General features: G+C 42.2%; 1 protein-coding gene across 1 annotated transcript; it reads left to right on the top strand.

Annotated features, from left to right (window-relative positions):
- The first annotated feature begins 18,781 nt into the window (after positions 1-18,781).
- On the top strand, positions 18,782-19,861 carry LOC128548610 (golgin subfamily A member 6-like protein 22). Its single transcript, XM_053523970.1, has one exon. It carries the CDS (start codon positions 18,782-18,784, stop codon positions 19,859-19,861), a length of 1,080 nt encoding a protein of 359 aa, XP_053379945.1.
- The last annotated feature ends 942 nt before the right edge of the window (positions 19,862-20,803 follow it).

Genomic DNA, 20,803 nt, shown 5'->3' with positions numbered 1-20,803 from the left:
GTCAGTTTTTCCCCAGTCAGTTTCTTCCCCGGGGGAAAGAACTGACTAGTCAGTTTTTTCCCCGGGGAAGAAACTGACTGGTCAGTTTCCTCCCCCCACCCCTTAGTCAATTCCCCCCCCCCCCACCAATTGCAACTGGTTACTTTTGATCATTCTTATGGGGGGAAAAAACTAACTAGTCAATTCTTTCCCCCCTTCTTGATTTTCCTAGCTAGTCAAATATTTCCCGTTAGTGAATTGGAACTGGCTATTCTTGGTTATTCTTAACTAGACTGCTTTTTTAATTCCAATAGTCTGTTTTCATTTAAATTTCATATAAAATAAGAAATAGGTTTCATATTGTGTGTAAATTAAGAAATGTTTTTAAATGAACTTACTTCAATTTCTGTTAAATACTCTTTCTAATTGCTGGCATTTTTCCTGTTTCAATTTCTTCTAAGGTAAGGAAATTACTGCTGGTCAGTTCTCGTCCACCTAGCCAGTAATTGACCAGTAAGGTGGGGGAAGTAAATTGACTGGTTAGTTCTTCCCCCGCCCCACCACTTGCCCATACAATACATGACTTATTGGACGGGGAAGAAATTAACCTGTCAGTTCTTTCCCCATAGCTAGTACTTGACTTGTCATGAGGGAGAAGAAATTGACAGGTCAGTTATTTCCCCCAAGCCATTTTTGCATAGGCTATTCAGTTGAAAAAGAAACTGACGAGTCTGTTCTTTCCCCCCTATTCTGTACTTGACCTATCAGGTGGGGGAAGAAATTGACCGGTCAGTTCTTTCCCCCCTAGCCAGTACTTGACCTGTCAGGTGGGGGAAGAAATTGACTGGTCAGTTCTTTTCCCCCTAGCCTGTACTTGACCTGTCAGGTGGGGGAAGAAATTGACCGGTCAGTTCTTTCCCCCCTAGCCAGTACTTGACCTGTCAGGTGGGGGAAGAAATTGACTGGACAGTTCTTTGTCCCCTATTCTGTACTTGATCTATCAGGTTGGGGAAGAAATTGACTGGTCCGTTCTTTCCCCCCTAGCCAGTACTTGACCTGTCAGGTGGGGGAAGAAATTGACCAGTCAGTTTTTCCCCCCTAGCCTGTACTTGACCTGTCTAGGAAGGAAATAACTGACCGGTCAATTTCTTCCCCCACCTGACAGGCCAAGAACTGGGTAGGGGGAAAGAACTGACTGGTCAATTTCTTGCCCCTCCTGATAGGTCAAGTACTGGCTAGGGGGGAAAGGACTGACCAGTCAGTTTCTTCCCCCACCTAACAGAGCCAGAACTGGCTAGGGGGGGAAGAACTGACCGGTCAATTTCTTCCCCCACCTGAAGATAAAGTACAGGCTACGGGGAAAGAACTGACCTGTCAATTTCTTCCCCCACATGATAGGTCAAGTACAGGCTAGGGGGAAAGAATTGACCAGTCAATTTTTTCCCCCACCCGACAGGTCAAGTACTGGCTAGGGGTGAAAGAACTGACCGGTCAATTTCTTCCCCCACCTGACAGGTCAAGAACTGGCTAGGGGGGAAAGAACTGACCGGCCAATTTCTTCACCCACCTGACAGGTCAAGAACTGGCTAGGGGGGAAAGAACTGACCGGTCAATTTCTTCCCCCACCTGACAGGTCAAGTACAGGCAAGGGGGAACGAACTGACCAGTCAATTTCTTCCCCAAACTGACAGGTCAAGAACTGGCTGGGGGGAAAGGACTGACCAGTCAGTTTCTTCCCCCACCTAACAAACCCAGAACTGGCTAGGGGGGAAAGAACTGACCGGTCAATTTCTTCCCCCACCTGACAGGTCAAGAACTGGCTAGGGGGGAAAGAACTGACCGGTTAATTTCTTCCCCCACATGATAGGTCAAGTACAGGCTAGGGGGAAAGAACTGACCAGTCAATTTCTTCCCCCAAATGACAGGTCAAGTACTGCCTAGGGAGGAAAGAACTGACCGGTCAATTTCTTCCCCCACCTAACAGAGCCAGTACTGGCTAGGGGGGAAAGAACTGACTGATCAATTTCTTCCCCAACATGATAGGTCAAGTACAGGCTAGAGGGAAAGAACTGACCAGTCAATTTTTTCCCCCACCTGACAGGTCAAGTTCTGGCTAGGGGGGAAAGAACTGACCGGTCAATTTCTTCCCCCACCTGACAGGTCAAGAACTGGCTGGGGGTAAAGGACTGACCAGTCAGTTTCTTACCCCACCTAACAGAGCCAGAACCGGCTAGGGGGGAAAGAACTGACCGGTCAATTTCTTCCCCCACCAGACAGGTCAAGAACTGCCTTGGGGGAAAAACTGACCGGTCAATTTCTTCCCCCACCTAACAGAGCCAGTACTGGCTAGGGGAGATGACTGACTGGTCAATTTCTTCCCCCACATGATAGGTCAAGTACAGGCTAGGGGGAAAGAACTGACCAGTCAATTTCTTCCCCCACCTTACAGGTCAAGTTCTGGCTAGGGGGGGGGGAAAGAACTGACCGGTCAATTTCTTCCCCCACCTGACAGGTCAAGTACTGGCAAGGGGGAAAGAACTGACCAGTCAATTGCTTTCCCCACCTGACAGGTCAAGTACTGGCTAGGGGGAAAGAACTGACCTGTCAATTTTTTCCCCCACCTGACAGGTCAAGTACTGGCTAGGGGCAAAAGAACTGACCGGTCAATTTCTTCCCCCACCTGACAGGTCAAGTACTGGCTAGGGGGGAAAGAACTGACCGGTCAATTTATTCCCCCACCTGAGAGGTCAAGTACTGGCTAGGGGGGAAAGAACTGACCGGTCAATTTCTTCCCCCACCTAACAGAGCCAGAACTGGCTAGGGGGGAAAGAACTGACCGGTCAATTTCTTCCCTCACCTGATAGGTCAAGTACAGGCTAAGAGGAAAGAACTGACCGGTCAATTTCTTCCCCCACCTGACAGGTAAAGTACTGGCTAGGGGGGAAAGAACTGACCGGTCAATTTATTCCCCCACCTGAGAGGTCAAGTACTGGCTAGGGGGGAACGAACTGACCAGTCAATTTCTTCCCCAAACTGACAGGTCAAGAACTGGCTGGGGGGAAAGGACTGACCAGTCAGTTTCTTCCCCCACCTAACAGAGCCAGAACTGGCTAGGGGGGAAAGAACTGACCGGTCAATTTCTTCCCCAACCTGATAGGTCAAGTACAGGCTAGGGGGGAAAGAACTGACGGGTCAATTTCTTCCCCCACCTAACAGAGCCAGAACTGGTTAGGGGGTTTAGAACTGACCAGTCAATTTCTTCCCCCACCTGATAAGTCAAGTACAGGCTAGGGGGGAAAGAACTGAGCAGTCAATTTCTTCCCCCACCTGACAGGTCAAGTACTGGCTAGGGGGGAAAGAACTGACCGGTCAATTCCTTCCCCCACCTGACAGGTCAAGAACTGGCTAGGGGGGAAAGAACTGACCTGTCAATTTCTTCCCCCACCTGACAGGTCAAGAACTGGCTAGGGGGAAAGAACTGACCGGTCAATTTCTTCCCCCACCTGACAGGTCAAGAACTGGCTGGGGGAAAGGACTGACCGGTCAATTTCTTCCCCCACCTAACAGACCCAGAACTGGCTAGGGGGGAAAGAACTGACCGGTCAATTTCTTCCCCCACCTGATAGGTCAAGTACAGGCTAGGGGGGAAAGAACTGACCGGTCAATTTCTTCCCCCACCTGACAGGTCAAGTACTGGCTAGGGGCAAAAGAACTGACCGGTCAATTTCTTCTCCCACCTGACAGGTCAAGTACTGGCTAGGGGGGAAAGAACTGACCGGTCAATTTCTTCCCCTACCTAACAGTGCCAGAACTGGCTAGGGGGGAAAGAACTGACTTGTCAATTTCTTCCCCCACCTGATAGGTCAAGTACAGGCTAGGGGGGAAAGAACGGACAAGTCAATACTTTCCCCCACCTGACAGGTCAAGTACTGGCTAGGGGTGAAAGAACTGAACGGTCAATTTCTTCCCCCACCTCATAGGTCAAGTACTGGCTGGGGGGGAAAGACTGACCGGTCAATTTCTTCCCCCACCTGACAGGTCAAGTACTGGCAACGGGGGAAAGAACTGACCGGTCAATTTCTTCCCCCACCTGACTGGTCAAGAACTGGCTAGGGGTGAAAGAACTGACCGGTCAATTTCTTCCAAATCCTGACAGGTCAAGAACTGGCTAGGGGGGGAAAGAACTGACCGGTCAGTTTCTTCCCCCACCTGACAGGTCAAGAACTGTCTAGGGGGGAAAGAACTGACCGGTCAATTTCTTCCCCCACCAGACAGGTCAAGAACTGGCTTGGGGGGAAAAAACTGACAGGACAATTTCTTCCCCCTCCTAACAGAGCCAGTAATGGCTAGGGGGGAAAGAACTGACGGGTCAATTTCTTCCCCCACATGATAGGTCAAGTACAGGCTAGGGGGAAAGAACTGACCAGTCAATTTCTTCCCACACCTCACAGGTCAAGTTCTGGCTAGCGGGGAAAGAACTGACCGGTCAATTTCTTCCCCCACCTGACAGGTCAAGAACTGGCTGGGAAAAAAGGACTGACCAGTCAGTTTCTTCCCCCACCTAACAGAGCCATAACTGGCTAGGGGGGAAAGAACTGACCGGTCAATTTCTTCCCCCACCTGATAGGTCAAGTACAGGCTAGGGGGGAAAAAAACTGACCGGTCAGTTTCTTCTCCCACCTGACAAGTCAAGTACTGGCTAGGGGGGAAAGAACTGACCGGTCAATTTCTTCCCCCACCTAACAGAGCCAGAACTGGCTATGGGGTTTAGAACTGACCAGTCAATTTCTTCCTCCACCTAATAGGTCAAGTACAGGCTAGGGGGGAAAGAACAGAGCAGTCAATTTATTCCCCCACCTGACAGGTCAAGTACTGGCTAGGGGGGAAAGAACTGACCGGTCAATTTCTTCCCCCACCTGATAGGTCAAGTACTGGCTGGGGGGAAAACTGACCAGTCAATTTCTTCCCCCACCTGACAGGTCAAGTACTGGCAAGGGGGAAAGAACTGACCAGTCAATTGCTTTCCCCACCTGACAGGTCAAAACTGGCTAGGGGGAAAGAACTGACCTGTCAATTTTTTCCCCCACCTGACAGGTCAAGAACTGGCTAGGGGGGAAATAACTGACCGGTCAATTTCTTCCCCCACCTAACAGAGCCAGTACTGGCTAGTGGGGAAAGAACTGACTGGTCAATTTCTTTCCCCACATGATAGGTCAAGTACAGGCTAGGGGGAAAGAACTGACCAGTCAATTTCTTCCCCCACCTGACAGGTCAAGTTCTGGCTAGGGGGGAAAGAACTGACCAGTCAGTTTCTTCCCCCACCTAACAGAGCCAGAATTGGTAAGGGGGGAAAGAACTGACCGGTCAATTTCTTCCCCCACCTGATAGGTCAAGTACAGGCTAGGTGGGAAAGAACTGACCGGTCAATTTCTTCCCCCACCTGACAGGTCAAGTACTGGCTAGGGGGGAATAAAATCACCGGTCAATTTCTTCCTCCACCTGACAGGTCAAGTACTGGCTAGGTGGGGGGGGGGAAACTGACCATTCAATTTCTTCCCCCACCTGACAGGTCAAGTACTGGCAAGGGGGGAAAGAACTGACCGGTCAATTTCTTCCCCCACCTGACAGGTCAAGAACTGGCTAGGGGGAAAGAACTGACCGGTCAATCTGTTCCCCCACCTGACAGGTCAAGAACTGCTTAGGGGGGAAAGAACTGACCGGTCAATTTCTTCCCCCACCTGACAGGTCAAGAACTGGCTAGGGGGGAAAAACTGACCAGTCAGTTTCTTCCCCCACATGATAGGTCAAGTACAGGCTAAGGTATAAGAACTGACCAGTCAATTTCTTCCCCCACCGGACAGGTCATGTACTGGCTAAGGGGGAAAGAACTGACCGGTCAATTTCTTCCCCCACCTAACAGAGCCAGTACTGGCTAGGGGGGAAAGAACTGACTGGTCAATTTCTTCCCCCACATGATAGGTCAAGTACAGGCTAGGGGGGAAGAACTGACCAGTCAATCATGGTCAACACATACAATTTGGCTAGGGGGGAAAGAACTGACCAGTCAATTTCTTCCCCCACATCACAGGTCAAGTATTGGCTGGGGGAAAAAAACTGACTGGTCAATTTCTTCCAACACCTGACTGGTCAAGTACTGGCAAGGGGGGAAAGAACTGACCAGTCAATTTCTTCCCCCACCTGACAGGTCAAGTACTGGCTAGGGGGGAAAGAACTGACCGGCAATTTCTTCCCCCACCTAACAGAGCCAGTACTGGCTAGGGGGAAAGAACTGACTGGTCAATTTCTTCCCCAACATGATAGGTCAAGTACAGGCTAGGGGGAAAGAACTGACCAGTCAATTTCTTCCCCCACCTGACAGGTCAAGTTCTGGCTAGGGGGAAAGAACTGACCGGTCAATTTTTTCCCCCACCTGACAGGCCAAGATCTGGCTGGGGGAAAGGACTGACCAGTAAGTTTCTTCCCCCACCTAACTTGACTAGGGGGAAAGAACTGACTAGTCAGTTCTTTCCCCGAGGAAAAATCTGGCTAACCAGTCAGTTTCTTCCCCTTTCAGAAAACTAATTCTAAGGGGGAAAAACTGACAAGGGGGGGGGAAAGAAACTGACTAGTCAGTTTTTTCCACGGGGGAAAGAATTGACTAGTCAGTTTTTTCCCCGGGGAAAGAACTGACTGGGGGAAAAACTGGGCTGTTACACCGGTACCATATCACTCCAAGTAGGGTACCATATTGTCATCCAGGGAAATTTATGGTACCCTACTTGGAGAGATCTGGTACCGGTACTATATCACCATCCAGGGTGCCAGATCACCATCCAAGGTACCAGATCACCATCCAGGTGCCAGATCACCATCCAGGACGGTACGGGGAGACTTTATGACACATTACTACTACCCCTAGATAGGGAAAGAAATAACTAAACAAGAATATTGTGTGTACACATTTTTTATTTAACAAGTAACCTTATTAACAAAGAACATTAAGGATACAAATAATCATGGTCAACACATACAATTTAAACAAAGCTAGAGCAAGTTTATCAGATTGATCTGCTGTGCAACACTGACAATGTTCAGGTTTAGCTAGTAATCCAGCTTTTGCATTCAAATGTCCATAGAATTGTTTAAACCAAGTTCCAACATCTTTTTCATTGAGATGCCAATATCTTGGTCATTCCGGATCAAGTATAGTATAAGCAAATAATAATTCTGGTGTAATAAATGAGTAATTTGGTTACTGAATTGTATTATAGCCCTATTTCCTAATACTTATTGTTTAAAGTAAAAAAGTAATTCAGGAGTAATGAATAAAATCTAAAGACATTAATCTGTGACAGGTCGACAGGTTGACAGGTAGACAGGTTGATAGGATGACAAACCAAATTACATTACTGAAGTTTATTATAAGGTTATATACTTCAGAATACAAATAAATCTTATAGCCCTAACTCCTAATAGTTATTGTTTCAAGTAAAAAAGTAATTCGGAAGGAATTAATAAAATCTATAGACATTGATCTATGAATATAATGGCGTTCAAGCAGGTCGACAAGTTGACAGGTCGACCAGTTGATAGGTTGACAGGTCATTATTGTATAAATATAATTGCGACGACAGGTTGACAGGTCGACAGGTTGACAGACCAAAAAACATTAATCTATAAATAAACATTTTGATACATTTTTTTTTCAGTATCTACAATTGACTTAATCATGATCATCTTGTCAACGTGTAAACCTGTCGACCTGTCAATCAGTCGACCTGTCATCCTGACGACCTTTCAACCTGTCGACCTGTCAACCTGCCACCTGTCCAACCTGTCGACCTGTCAATCTGTCTTACTTCTATGTTGATAATTATCATTTATTATTATGAATTATTGGAATGATTTCCAAATAAAGAACAAGATAATATATTTTCGTTCTCATCACTAGAAATGTAGAAATATATTATATATACATGGGCTGAGTTCTAAATAAAGAACAAGATAAAATAGTTTCGCTCTCATCACTAGAAATGTAGTAATATATTATTTATTATTTAGTAAACACGTATTAATAGCAGAGCTACCGGCGCCGCGAAGTGGCGCCGACAGCGTCGCATTACGGTTAGACGTATGAACAAGAAAACGAATAGAGAGATCTAACTGTGTATACTATCGAGTTGAAAATTCGTGGTACGTTTTGGAATCGGTGTTGTTCGGTTTTTTTCATGTGCACTATGCACATAATAATTAATCAGTAAAGACGTCAGTAGACGCTTACTGTTTACGGTTGACAAAAGCGTCTCGCTTACTGCTTTGAATACTGAATAAAAATGTAAATACGCGTTTGATAATAAAAAACATTAGTGCTAAATACATTTTCTACGAAGAAAAAAGAAATAAAATACAATATTTTCATGTTGAAACGACTTTCGTCACGCTGCCATTACCGAACTTTATTATATATATTTAAGTTTGTCCAGATGACGTCATAACTCCACAGTGGTGTAGTGGTTAGCGAGTTCGCATTGAAAACCAGAGGTCGTCAGTTCGACGACCTCACCTGGACCAGATTTTTTTTCAGTTCCTTTTTTATTTCAGTTTATTTTTTTTTGGTATTATTATGAGTTTTAAAAATAAAGTCATTCATGTGAAATTTAACAAGTGTTTAGTTTTGATGTCAGGTTCCAATGTAGTGCCTGTGCAGTAGTCAGTAGACATAACTTTAAAAAAAAACAAAAAAAACTTTAGGATCAAAATATACAGGAATTGAACTGTGAAAAGTAAATAATGCTCTTCTCCCTGTTCGCATATTTTTCATCCGTTAGCTTTAAAATCACTGACCAGAGTTTATCAAAAAAACTAAAATTATTGGCGATGAATTATCAATAAACATCAAAAAGGTTCTTACTACCATCCCTATTCTATAATGCTAAAAGATTAACAATAAAAAAAGCCATAGAAATGTTAATTAGAAGTTCAGTAAATAAACAGGGGTTTTCGAGAATTTCGGCAAACACTGTTTTTCTCTAGGTAAAATTCTGTTCATTAACTTTTAAAAATTGCTAGTCTTTCGGGTTTAAAACAAGCTTTGTACAGTCATGTTAATGATTGTAATTTTCCCATACAAGGCGTCTATTATAGCAGTATTTTTGACTGAAAGTTGGACACAATCATTCTTCCTTTCAGAAAGAACCAAAATTTGACAATAATGACATTTAAAAGAATTACAATAGTCATTTCCAGGGTTACGTAAATTCTAATTTCTATTAACTTTGGAATTGGAACATTAACTTTTTACATTAAGTCCTTACACGCAAAGAGACAGAATTCCTTTGGCTATTTGCCTAATGAGATTCTGTTAGGTTTGAAATTTTCAAGGTTCAAGCTTTTAAATTTGAAGGAGTTATCCTTTGTGACTGGTTTCCAGTATGATAATAATTTATGTAAAATTGTTGATGCAGTACGTTTTAATAAGAATAACAGAAATTATTCAAAGACGTTTTTTTTTCTTTATCTTGGTGCAGATGTTAATCTATATCGAACTTTCTTTTAATTATATACAGAATATCTTCCGAGTATTTCACATGTCAAGAATTAAATTTGATGCAGTCTAAAACATGTATTCAGAAATCATGAATTATCATTAATACTTATCTAATAGAACATAAACTTCCTAAACGAATCCATAATTCCAGACAATTTCAACACCACTCCTTTTTTTTTAAGGGGCACTGGTGTTTTACAAGGGAGCTCTGCCTTTTAGGTAGCACATAATTTCATATTACTTTAAAGCGTATTATTTCAAAAACTAAATCACAAAACTACTTTTTGCTTATACTATACTTGGGCCGCTTTTACATGACAGGGTGTCCGTTTTGGTAGATGATCCTTGGGGCACACTTGTACATGGAGTGTTCTCATTATAAACGATCCATCCTAGATGTATTGAAGTTCATGGGTATTCATGATTCCAGGCGTCTTTCACTAGATCTGCCAATATACTCATCCAGCTTTTCCGTGGATCTGATTGATGACGAGCTAACTTCTCCCTTATATCTATCCACATATGTAGGGCTTGTACTTTCTCACTGCCATGGACTTTCATGAGCTCTAGTTTTGGATACCACTTTTCCATTACATTGTAGAGATTCAGTTGATTAAGAGCTTTTTCAATGTACAACTCCACCCATTCATCCGTAGATGTAAACAAACACAGTTAATGCTGTATTTGACTGGGATGATCCACTTGACAAAAACAGTTCTTATGCACTTCATCGAGATGAGTGTTTGAAGGTCTTCCGTAACACAATCGTTTAAGCTGCCTCGTATATCTGCAGTTTTCTTTTGAATATCGGTTCGTGATATTTCACTTTCTCAGCATCTTCTCTGGGTTTTCTGGCATAGGTATGACCATCCATGTTTAATAATCTGTGACGACTTCTCTCTGAAACTGAAACTGAAACTGCTTTATTTGATTAAACGCCTAATTTTACACATTGTATATTCACTGGCGTTGTACATTGAATTATACCAGATTTATATAGCGCCCAAGGCGCTTTACATAGTTTAAATGCAGCCACACAGGGCGCATAATTCATCCTCTACTAGTACAGACACAGAGCGATCTGACCAGAGGGACAGAGTGAGACAAATCCCCCACGACAGAGAGATCAGAAATCAGATACAGGCTTATCCGGCTAACTTAGGCTAGCTCGTTTCGAATCTTTAACGTGCCCAGTGTATAGAACTGATACACGCAAGGACTGCCTGGGTTCCTGACCAGTACACCTCTAGTTGAGTGGGAAACACTGAAAAGTGTTTCTGAAAATTCCCGAGTAGCTGCCGGAGATCGAACCCCGACCTCAGGATTGGAAGGCCAGTGTACAAACCACTGAGCTATCCGTCCACCTATCCGTTCTCTCAGCCCGTTGATTTCAATTTGATTGTCAAATTCTGCATACACTATCACGTTCATGACGGCAGGAAGTTGTTGTGCAAACTGAAGATCTATTCTCAGGTTCCCCGTTTTTATAGGGTGAAGTTGACCTTCCTCGTAACCTTGATCTGCGGTGAGATCAAATCCCCAGAGAGTGTAGCCACTTTTATATTCTGTCATAGTCAATCCAATCGACCGGTTGAGTTCAAGAGCTCCTGTTGCCTGGTAGAGTGACATGTAGGATCGCAAACATTCTCCATTTTCAAAATCTGCTTGGAAGGCTTTTTTGTGAATGGTTTTCCCGTCGATACTGACTTCTAGTTTAGACAAATGGAAATGTCTGAAATCAAATGGATTGGTGCCGGGGGCTCCATTCATATCTGCATTTCTCACCATACCAATGATGAGTCTTTTTGGAAGTTGTCCGAGAAACAAGTGATCATCAATTTTAGATCTCTGTCCATCGGGGATCGTAAATGTTTTCACTACAGCGCGTTGTATCGGGATCTTCATGTTATGCTGACTAATGGCCTGATTCAAATCGTTGACCACCACAGGAAGTAATTCAACCGTTCTCATGCTGAATCCCACTTGCTGGTTATCAACTTTTCCTTCGGCGGTGCCCATGAGACAGACGTTGGTGGAGGCTCTGTTCAACTTTAGGCGTATTTCAATTCCATTGGGGAGGTATTTCTCTTGTAGGAATAAATCCAGATGAAATCTTCCAATGACTTCACAGGATTGGCTTTCGGCAATACGAGTTTCTCGAAGTTTCCATCCATCATTAGCTCCAGCTCGTGTATTATCCTTTATATGAGTAGCTGTATCTTTATTCCAGAGTTCAAAAGCTCGCAGTTGTATGTCTTTACATTCTTTGTTTTAGGACAGGAGATTTTCAATGTAGGCTCTGTACGGATAGATGTGCGAGTTGCTCGAAATAGTTTTTTGTTCAGATATAGATCAATGCTACTGAACAGACTGTGAAAAAAATATTGACCACAGAAGTTTCAGTGGCAGCCTCCAGGTCTGATCCATCAGCCTTGAGCACTTTGAATTTGATGTACAAATAGGACTGATTCAAATCAGTCAATTTTTCTGTCTGTGGAGAAATAATAAATTCGATGGGAGCTGAATTATTCAAAGCCGAAATCGGGTAATGTTCCGTCCATTGTCCATCTTGCATGGTTGACATGGTTGGAGGTACAGCAGAAACATCAAGTTCCGTTTTGCTACACTCGCAAGAACCGTGTTGCATCATATTTGTAGTCGAAAATATCAAGAGGTCTAGAATATCTGAACCTTCTGTGACTATGTCTCAACGCCCTTCCTCCCTGAAGACTTACGACGAGACTTTGGTTTAGACCCTTTTATAGTTTTGATCAAAGATTCTCCAAAGGATAAAGCTGTTGCTTTTCCAACAGACTTTAATGCCTTTGTTCCACGAGACTGTATTTTTAAGTCACCGATGTGGGTGTCGTTTGAATACTCCGATGAAAACTATAATTGTAGGCGTGAACCAAATCATCTGTATCGTCGCGTGTTTTCATGTGTGAAATACTTCTACATGCGATTTTTCAAACTTCTTTGAAATCTTTCAACAATTCTCGTTTCAGGATTTTCTGTGGTAAAAAAATAAATATGTTTGGACTTTAAGAACTTTTCAAAGTCTTTATTTTTGAATTCAGACCCTTTGTCAGTTTGCAAGGAATTTGGGGATCGACCTGAAGTTTTTAAAATAGACTCAAACGCTTGAATCAAAGTTTGACCTGTTTTGTTGTGAACTGGAACAACCCAAGCATATTTTGAAAACACATCAATGACACACAACAAATAACGAAACTGATCATTGTCTTTCATTAATCTTTGTAAGTCTGCTAAATCCGCTTGCAACTGATGATCAATATCTCCCACTTTTGTTTGACGTCTTTTAAATTTTCGACGAATAGGTTTATGCAACGTGTAGGTTTTCTGTTCCTGCAACCATGATTTGACATCATCTAAAGATAAAGATTTGATCTGTTTTTGAGCTGACCGATATAGTTTTTGTACATCCGAAAATCCTGCAGGGTGTTTAGGATCGTAGTAAATTCTATGAAGCAATACCTCTCTTTTACTGTCCATATTAATAAGCCCCCCCCCCCCCCCACCCCCAAGACTGGTACGTTGAAGCTCTGGGTTCACGTTTTATAGACTTAGGTGGTGTAGGTGGTAAGTAGGTACTGGTCTTAAAAAAATAATTCCCATCATCTTCATCCTCGGGCCCGTCTCTCTACATCCACAACCAGCACTGTCTGTTGCCAAAATATATCTGATGGACATTAGAATCTCTCAGACCTCGAGGAAATTCTTGCCGTCCTCTTGGGTTGGTTCCTTTGCGTTGTCTCAGCACATCATTGACTAAATCAATCATATTAGATCCAGGAATAGGTTTTCGGTTGACGTCTAAATTTCCCTGAGCATTCCAACTCATGCTCGGGTGGTCTTCCAACATTTGAAAAAGCAGTTTGGCTACTGGCTCATTGTCTATAATACGAGCATGCAAAGTATCAGGCTTTTTCTCTGTTTGCACAGGTTGTTGTTGTTGAAATTTTGATGACGGTTGCACTGCCTTTTTATGAGCCAGTTGAAATTTTTGTAACGTTTGACCGTATAATTGAGCTTTTTCACTTTCAGACAGATCCTCTCGATGAAGTACAGACCTCATGTTTTTCTGCAACTCTGATGTTTGTGTGATGTTAGGGTTTGGTGGTAATCTAAGACGTTGCTGTTGCACTGTTTTCCAACGATTCATCTCTTCCAGCATTTTAAACGGAAAAATGGCTTCATATTTTATCTATCAATTTTGCAAGATTGTTGTTGACCACAGGCACTAACGCTAAAGCTTACAGTGGTAGAAATCCTCCTGTGTGATTGAAAATTTGTTTTTTCTTCTGGATAGGAATCTTTTTGTTTGCCAAGTCCCGAAGTTGTTGACGCTTTGGATGCAACTGGCGCTTCTGAGCCTCTGATAGAGATACATTCCCTTTTAAAACATTTTGACAGCACTCTCCCACGCAGTTGATTAGATCTTTAGGCCCTTCCTTGATTAGTTATTTGCTAAACTGAGCCTGTGCCTTGCCTAAAGCTAACATCATTGTCCTATGTTAAATTTATGATAACAAACATCATAAATACATCAATGGAATTAGGTTATGTACCAAAAGAGTTTAAAAGTGCTAGGATAAGACCCCTGCTTAAGAAACCAGGTCCTCAACCAAACATTCTCAAAAACTACAGGCCTGTGTCTAACATCCCTTTCATTTCAAAAATCTTAGAAAAGGTAGTAGATGCGCGTCTTGAGCGACACTTAAGTGAAAACAAGCTACATGAGGGACTGCAGTCTGCTGACAGAAAGTTTCATTCAACTGAGTCGGCTTTGATAAAGGTACAGAATGACATCCTCACATCCCTTGGCCAAAATTCTGTAAAAGTCCTCGTACTACTCAATCTGTCTGCAGCTTTCGACACGATTGACCACCAAACGCTGTTACACCGACTTGAACATCATTTTGGAGTCACAGACAAAGCACTTGCATGGATATCATCATATCTCAGTGACCGCTATCAAACTGTGTGCGTTGTCGGTGAGTTGTCGACGCCTATGTTGATGAAAAACAGTGTGCCCCAGGGATCAGTGCTTGGTCCAAAGAACTATATCATGTACACTAAACCCGTGGGTGCCATATGCAGACGTCATGGACTTCTACACCATTTCTATGCCGATGACTCTCAATTATACATATCCTTTAAGCCGATAGAGGCTGTGGCTAGAAGTGAGGCTTTACGCCGCATTGAGAGCTGTCTGGCTGAAATTGTCTCGTGGATGCATTGCAACATGCTGAAGCTTAATGCTGATAAAACGGAGGTAATGCTATTCACATCAAAGCGTAACTCTGAAGTACATTGATGACGTCTCTATTAAGGTCGGTGACTCTGTGATAAAATCCACAAAATGTGTTAGGAATCTTGGTGCAGTACTTGACACCAATATGGATATGGAACAACAAGTCAACTCTGTGTGCCGGGCTGGATATGCACAACTTCGCAGAATAGGTCACATCAGACGGTATCTTACCAGTGATGCCACAAAGACCCTTATCAACAACCTGGTTACTTCACGGTTAGAATACTGTAATGCCTTGTTAAGTGGTATTCCAAACAGCACAATTATCAAGTTGCAACATGTCCAGAACGCGGCAGCTCGCGTAACCACCAAGACGCCCCGTCGCAATCATATAACACCGGTTCTGAAGGAGCTGCATTAGTTGCCAGTAAAATACAGGGTGCAGTACAAGGTTCTGACCCACACATTTAAGGCTTTACACAATCAGTCCCCTGCCTATATTAGGGATATGAAAGAAGTGTATAAACCGGTCAGAAACCTAAGATCACAAGACACACTGTCACTGGTTATGCCAAAAACTAAAACCATGATGTATGGCAATCGCAGCTTTTCTTGCACTGCTCCGAAGCTTTGGAACTCCCTTCCCATCAAGATCAGGGAAGCTGACACGCTAGCTGCTTTCAAAAACCTGCTAAAAACCCACTTCTTTGTACAATATTTTGTTAACTGACCGATACATTGATGCTTTTTTTTAATTTCTTCTTCATAAAACTGCGTAGAACAGTATTTTAACCTAGGGTAACCTAAATACTTTTAAATATGTATGTATGTTTGTCTTGTTTAATCTATACGTTTTACATTTATGAATTTTGTTAATGTGGAATGCATTATTTTTGTATGTGTATTTGTTATTTTGCAATTTTTCTGTGAAGCACTTTTGAACGTGTTCCCGTGCATGAAAAGAGTGCTATATAAATGTGGTATAATAATAATAATAATAATAATGTTTCTTGATTTACGGTGTTTTACGTTTTGCCATTCCTTTGCATGCCATCTTCATGACTGTCCAAATAACAAATGATGTTTTCTGTCTGAATACGCTGATTGAAATAGGCGACAGGGCCTCAAAGGCTGTTTTTGCGGCATCACTGGTCGAACCTGACCTAAGCGTAGATACTTGTCGATTCAGTGGTGAAAATCGGGCCAACATTCCACTCGGATATCCTGTAAATGATGAAGAAGGCGAGCTTGCCCAAGATTGAGTTCCAGACGAAGTACTGGACAAAAACAATCTTGGGGTTGAGTGTGGGGACTGAGGCGAAAACGGTGTTCCTGGTGTTAATTTTCTTACAGTCCATTTACCGTTTGGAGTCAAATAGGTTAAACCATCATGTTGATTCACCACCACATTATCAAATCTGGATTTAGGAGTATTAAGAACAGAAGGTGGGGTGGTACTCTTGGATCACGATTTCATGGAACTTGGAGTTCGAAATCCAGACATGATACTGATGGGTGAAGCGGGCATCTCACTGGTGTTGTCTGAACAATCACATCAGAGACTTCACTGAGTGGTCTCAAAGGCGAGTCTTGTCTTGGTGAAGGTTTTCGTCTTTGAGTGACAAACCGATCATCGCGTTTCCTCAAGGACTTGGGAAGTGTCCTGCCTTTGATTTTGTCCGATTTCCTGACTTGTAATTTGACTTTAAACGGTGATTTGCGTTTCTTGGCTGGCGTTGTGACAGACCTCTTCTTGGCCGGCTTTTCAAACTTTCTCAAAGTCTTTTGTCCGTCCCAACGAAGTAGACTTCGAATCATAACACCTCCAAGAAATCCACTTCCTCCTGGTTTCAGTATCAGTTTACGTTTGGTGTCGGCATCCACATTGCCGTCTGTTAATTGTTTAATCTCTTGTTGATTTCTGTTCATGAAATTCAAAGTCTGTTTTGGCATTTGAATCTTTTTCTGTCTGATGATCTTTGCTGCTAACGTAAACCATTTAATCATTTCATGCAGACCCGCTTGTATTAACTATTGTCTTTTATGAAGATTTTTCTCCTGGCTGAGCGATTCCAAGGCTCTGATGACAGCTTTTGGTGTATAATTCATGACGATTTGTCTTGAAGTGAATGCCTTCTTCTTATGTCTTCTTCTTTTATACTAGTCACGAGTACACAACAAGTCCTCGATTCCCTCAAGGCACCCAAACGATGAAAAATATCTGTTCTCAGTCTGTAGGATTCGGGAGTTCTTGGATGAAAATCAATCACTAAATATCCATGAGGGTCTGATATGGCATCTGGATAGGCTTGAAGTAAAGTGGCAATTGAATTTGACTTGCCAACACTTTGATTTGTCCTTTATCTCTAGTATTTTGAAACAAAATCATGTAATGCTTATTCAGACTCATTGTTCTGCTTGCTTTTGATTGTTGAAACATGTTCTGTGTGATATAAATCACACTGGCATTACGACGATGTCCTTTACTTGTAAACCTCTGAATGAGTACAACCCTGAAGTTCTCCCTCTGCACATGTACGACACAAGGAGTACAACATTTTCTTGTTGCAATGCATGGGTAGGACGGGTTACCATAATCCTGAGGAGGGAGCACCTTACACTTGACCAAACCCCTGTATTGCTTAAGGTTTGTGATATCAATTTCCTCCTGACTTAGAATGACAGGGTGATGGAGGGCATATTCTTTGTATTTGTTCACATAGGGATACAGTGAACAAATGTCAGCGTACTTGAACTCTTGATTGGTGCTTTCATCTACTTCATGGTATAGGGTGACTGCATTGGTACGTCCACCAACCAAGGCATCACGGGGTTTGATCGGTTCCATATGGGGATATATTCGATCAATCAAACTCTTGTACTCAGGGTTTTCCTTGTTCCTTTGGTCAAATTTACATTTTCAAATGTATTCAATGTGGTATCCTTGTTTTTGTAAAACTTCAAATCTCACAAAGGTCTCTAGATACAATGTATTTATGGCCTTAACGAGAAGGGATTCTTAACCTCACGCTTTGGATAGCATGTTTCACACCCATGATTCCAGCACCCTAGAAACTCATACACCGTGTTGGTCTCTGCATTGTACCCATCAACAGAATAGGGACCTATATGGACTCCACCGTTCAATGCATGACAAATGGGTTTTCTTGTAGTAGTTGCCTCAGTCTGTAACCATCATACACCTTTAATGAAATAACGGGTCTTGTTTGAATATCCTGCATCTGAAATGATACCCAAACTCTTTTCTGGCAATGTATTTTTGCGATGGGTACAATAACAGACTTGAGCCAAAGTGACACATTCGGTAAAAGGATTGATGTCGTCACTGGCCATTAACTGATGTTGAAATTCACCATAACCCGTCCTTAAAAGGTCTACATCTGATCGGCAATATTTTTCCATCTCTTTTTGAAAATCAAAGATGGAATGTGTGTTGACCTTTTCCTGATGCCATTCTAAAAAGGCTTCATGGACTTCGGGTTTCATACCGCCAGGATGATAGTACTCTGAATCTAAGTAAAGTCCTACATAGTTCTGGAATTCAGCTTTATTGGCCCAATGTGGAAAATAGCCTTTAGCCATTTCAGTAAGACCAAACGTTTTGGGAAAAGCTGAAAAAGGCATACTAAGAAAGCTCAAGAAAGCAATCATTCTGAGTCCATGACATTTCAGGGAAATGAGTTTGCTTCAATTCATGATGACATAGAGAACACAGATATAGCAACTTCAGGAGTAAACCATATTTTGGAGGAGATACTTATCAAAGTAATGAGAAAGGTATCACATACTATAGACAGAATAAAGAACGAAATGTTGTCCCAGATTTAGTAGACATGCATGAACACGGGAATGAATATACAAGACATTACGGGCCTATCAAACTTGAGAATTACAGAGAGAATAGAACTGATACGGTTAAGCCCAAGATTGAAGGTTAATATAGTGACGCAACATATACCATGACTCCAAATGAATCTAGAAAGTATGACTACAGAGAACAACAAACAATGGAAGAAGAAAGAGTAAGGTTGGAGACAGAAAGAGAAAGGATACTCTTACAAAGATTATACGAACAAAACAGACAAATAGAGTACCAGAGAGAAATCAAAGAACAAGAAGAAATGCAGATAACAGAAAGAGTTCGTAGATTGCAAATAGCAAAGGACGAATTGAATCAGAAGAGAGTTGAAAGAGAAAGACTTGAAAAGGAAATTCAGAAAAAGGTTGAGCTCGAAAGGCTTAGAACACAGAAGATTTTGTTACTAAAGGGCCAGGAAGAAGAATTATCAGACAAACGTAGAGCAGATACAGATAGAAAAGAATATATTCAGGATAACAAAGAGAGTCAAGTCAGACAATTTCCAACATTAGACAGAAATATTAACCAAAGTGGGTTTGGAAAACCAAAAATTCCTCCATTTGATGGAAGTGACTTCAAAGTTTGGAAGATAGAGGTCGAATGCATTATTAAGAGTAGACTATATCCAGAGTATTTGATTGCTCAGACAATGAGAAATTCACTAAAGGTTCAGACTAGAAAAGTTCTTCTGACAATAGATCCAATGGCTGATTCTACAGTAATACTGAAGAAACTAGAAGATATATATGGCACTACACAGACTGAAGATTCAGTCATGCAGGATTTCTTCAATGCTAAGCAAGAAGACAAAGAGACCACATCTGACTGGGCTTTAAGATTAGAAACAGTTATGCAGATGGCAGTAGAGACCGGTGAAATACCTGAAAGAAAAAAGAATGCCTTATTGAAACAAAGATTTTGGAAGGGTTTAAAAAGTGAAAAGCTCCGAAATAATACGAGAGTAACATACGAATCTGACTCAACATTCGAAGTATTACGGAAGAAAGCTAGAGTTGAAGAAGATGAAATAAAACGAACGTCAGCTGATGCAAGAAGTATGAAGCCAGTCCACACACAGAATACAGAACTAGATGCTAGCAAAGAAATACAAACTGGTCAGAGAGACGAAGTACAATTACAACAACAGAACATGAAAACAACTTCATATTACATGGAATAATAAATGAACATGATGCAATCACTGATGGATAAAATGAAAGAGCTGGAAAAGGAGATCGTAAACATGAAGAAAGAAAACAAAGAGCACGAAAGATCTGAGATCCCGAGTAACCAAGACACTCAACGAGGCTATTCATATAGAGGAAGAGGAAGATATCAACGGGGATATAGACCATACTATAACCAGTACTATGGTCCACCAAGAAATAAATCCTACAGAGACTACTATGACAGTAGAAGTCATAGATACAACGGTCCACCCCAAAGGAAAGACGAAGAGTCCAGTGATGCTTCAAAAGATGCCAAACAACCAAACAATTTAAACAAATAGATGCTTCCATCGCAGGGCATGATGTGAGCAGCAAAGATCAAAATTGCCCTAAACGTACCAACTTAGACAGACTTGTTGGGTCGTCCAATGAAACAACAATCCAAATTGAAGGCGTTACATCAAAAGCTCTAATCGACAGTGGTTCCATGGTCAGTTCCATTTCTAAAACGTTTTACGACAAATTACCCAGCAAACCTGTTCAACACAGTTTAGAAGACTTCGAATTGGAGGTTAAAACCGCAAATGGAACACTTGTAAATTACATTGGGTATATTGAAGCTACAATAGAAAGCAAAACATTTTCACATGGCTCGGTTACAACTCTGTTTCTGGTAGTCCCTACAACTGAATACCATCATAATGTCCCTGTGTTGATAGGAACAAACGTTATACGGGAACTCAAAGAAAACAATATTGAAGCAGAAGATACACCAGACGTATGGAAGTCAGCATTTATGTCAGTTGGTTCTGCATCAGTTGGTATCGTAACATCCACGCAACCAGTTACACTCAAGCCTATGGAAAGCAGAACAGTACTGTGAAATCATTAATATTCGTGGGGGACTAATTTTCGTGGATTTCGTGGTTGAGTCAGTCCACGAAATTTAATCC

Source organism: Mercenaria mercenaria, chromosome 14 (assembly GCF_021730395.1).
Source record: "Mercenaria mercenaria strain notata chromosome 14, MADL_Memer_1, whole genome shotgun sequence".
Lineage (NCBI taxonomy): Eukaryota > Metazoa > Mollusca > Bivalvia > Venerida > Veneridae > Mercenaria > Mercenaria mercenaria.
The sequence above is the reverse complement of the archived record's forward strand: the minus strand, read 5'-3'. Positions and strand labels throughout refer to the sequence as shown.

Excerpts from the sequence above, each read along its gene's own strand:
- LOC128548610 (XM_053523970.1), top strand. The coding sequence starts at position 18,782 with ATGACTCCAAATGAATCTAGAAAGTATGACTACAGAGAACAACAAACA.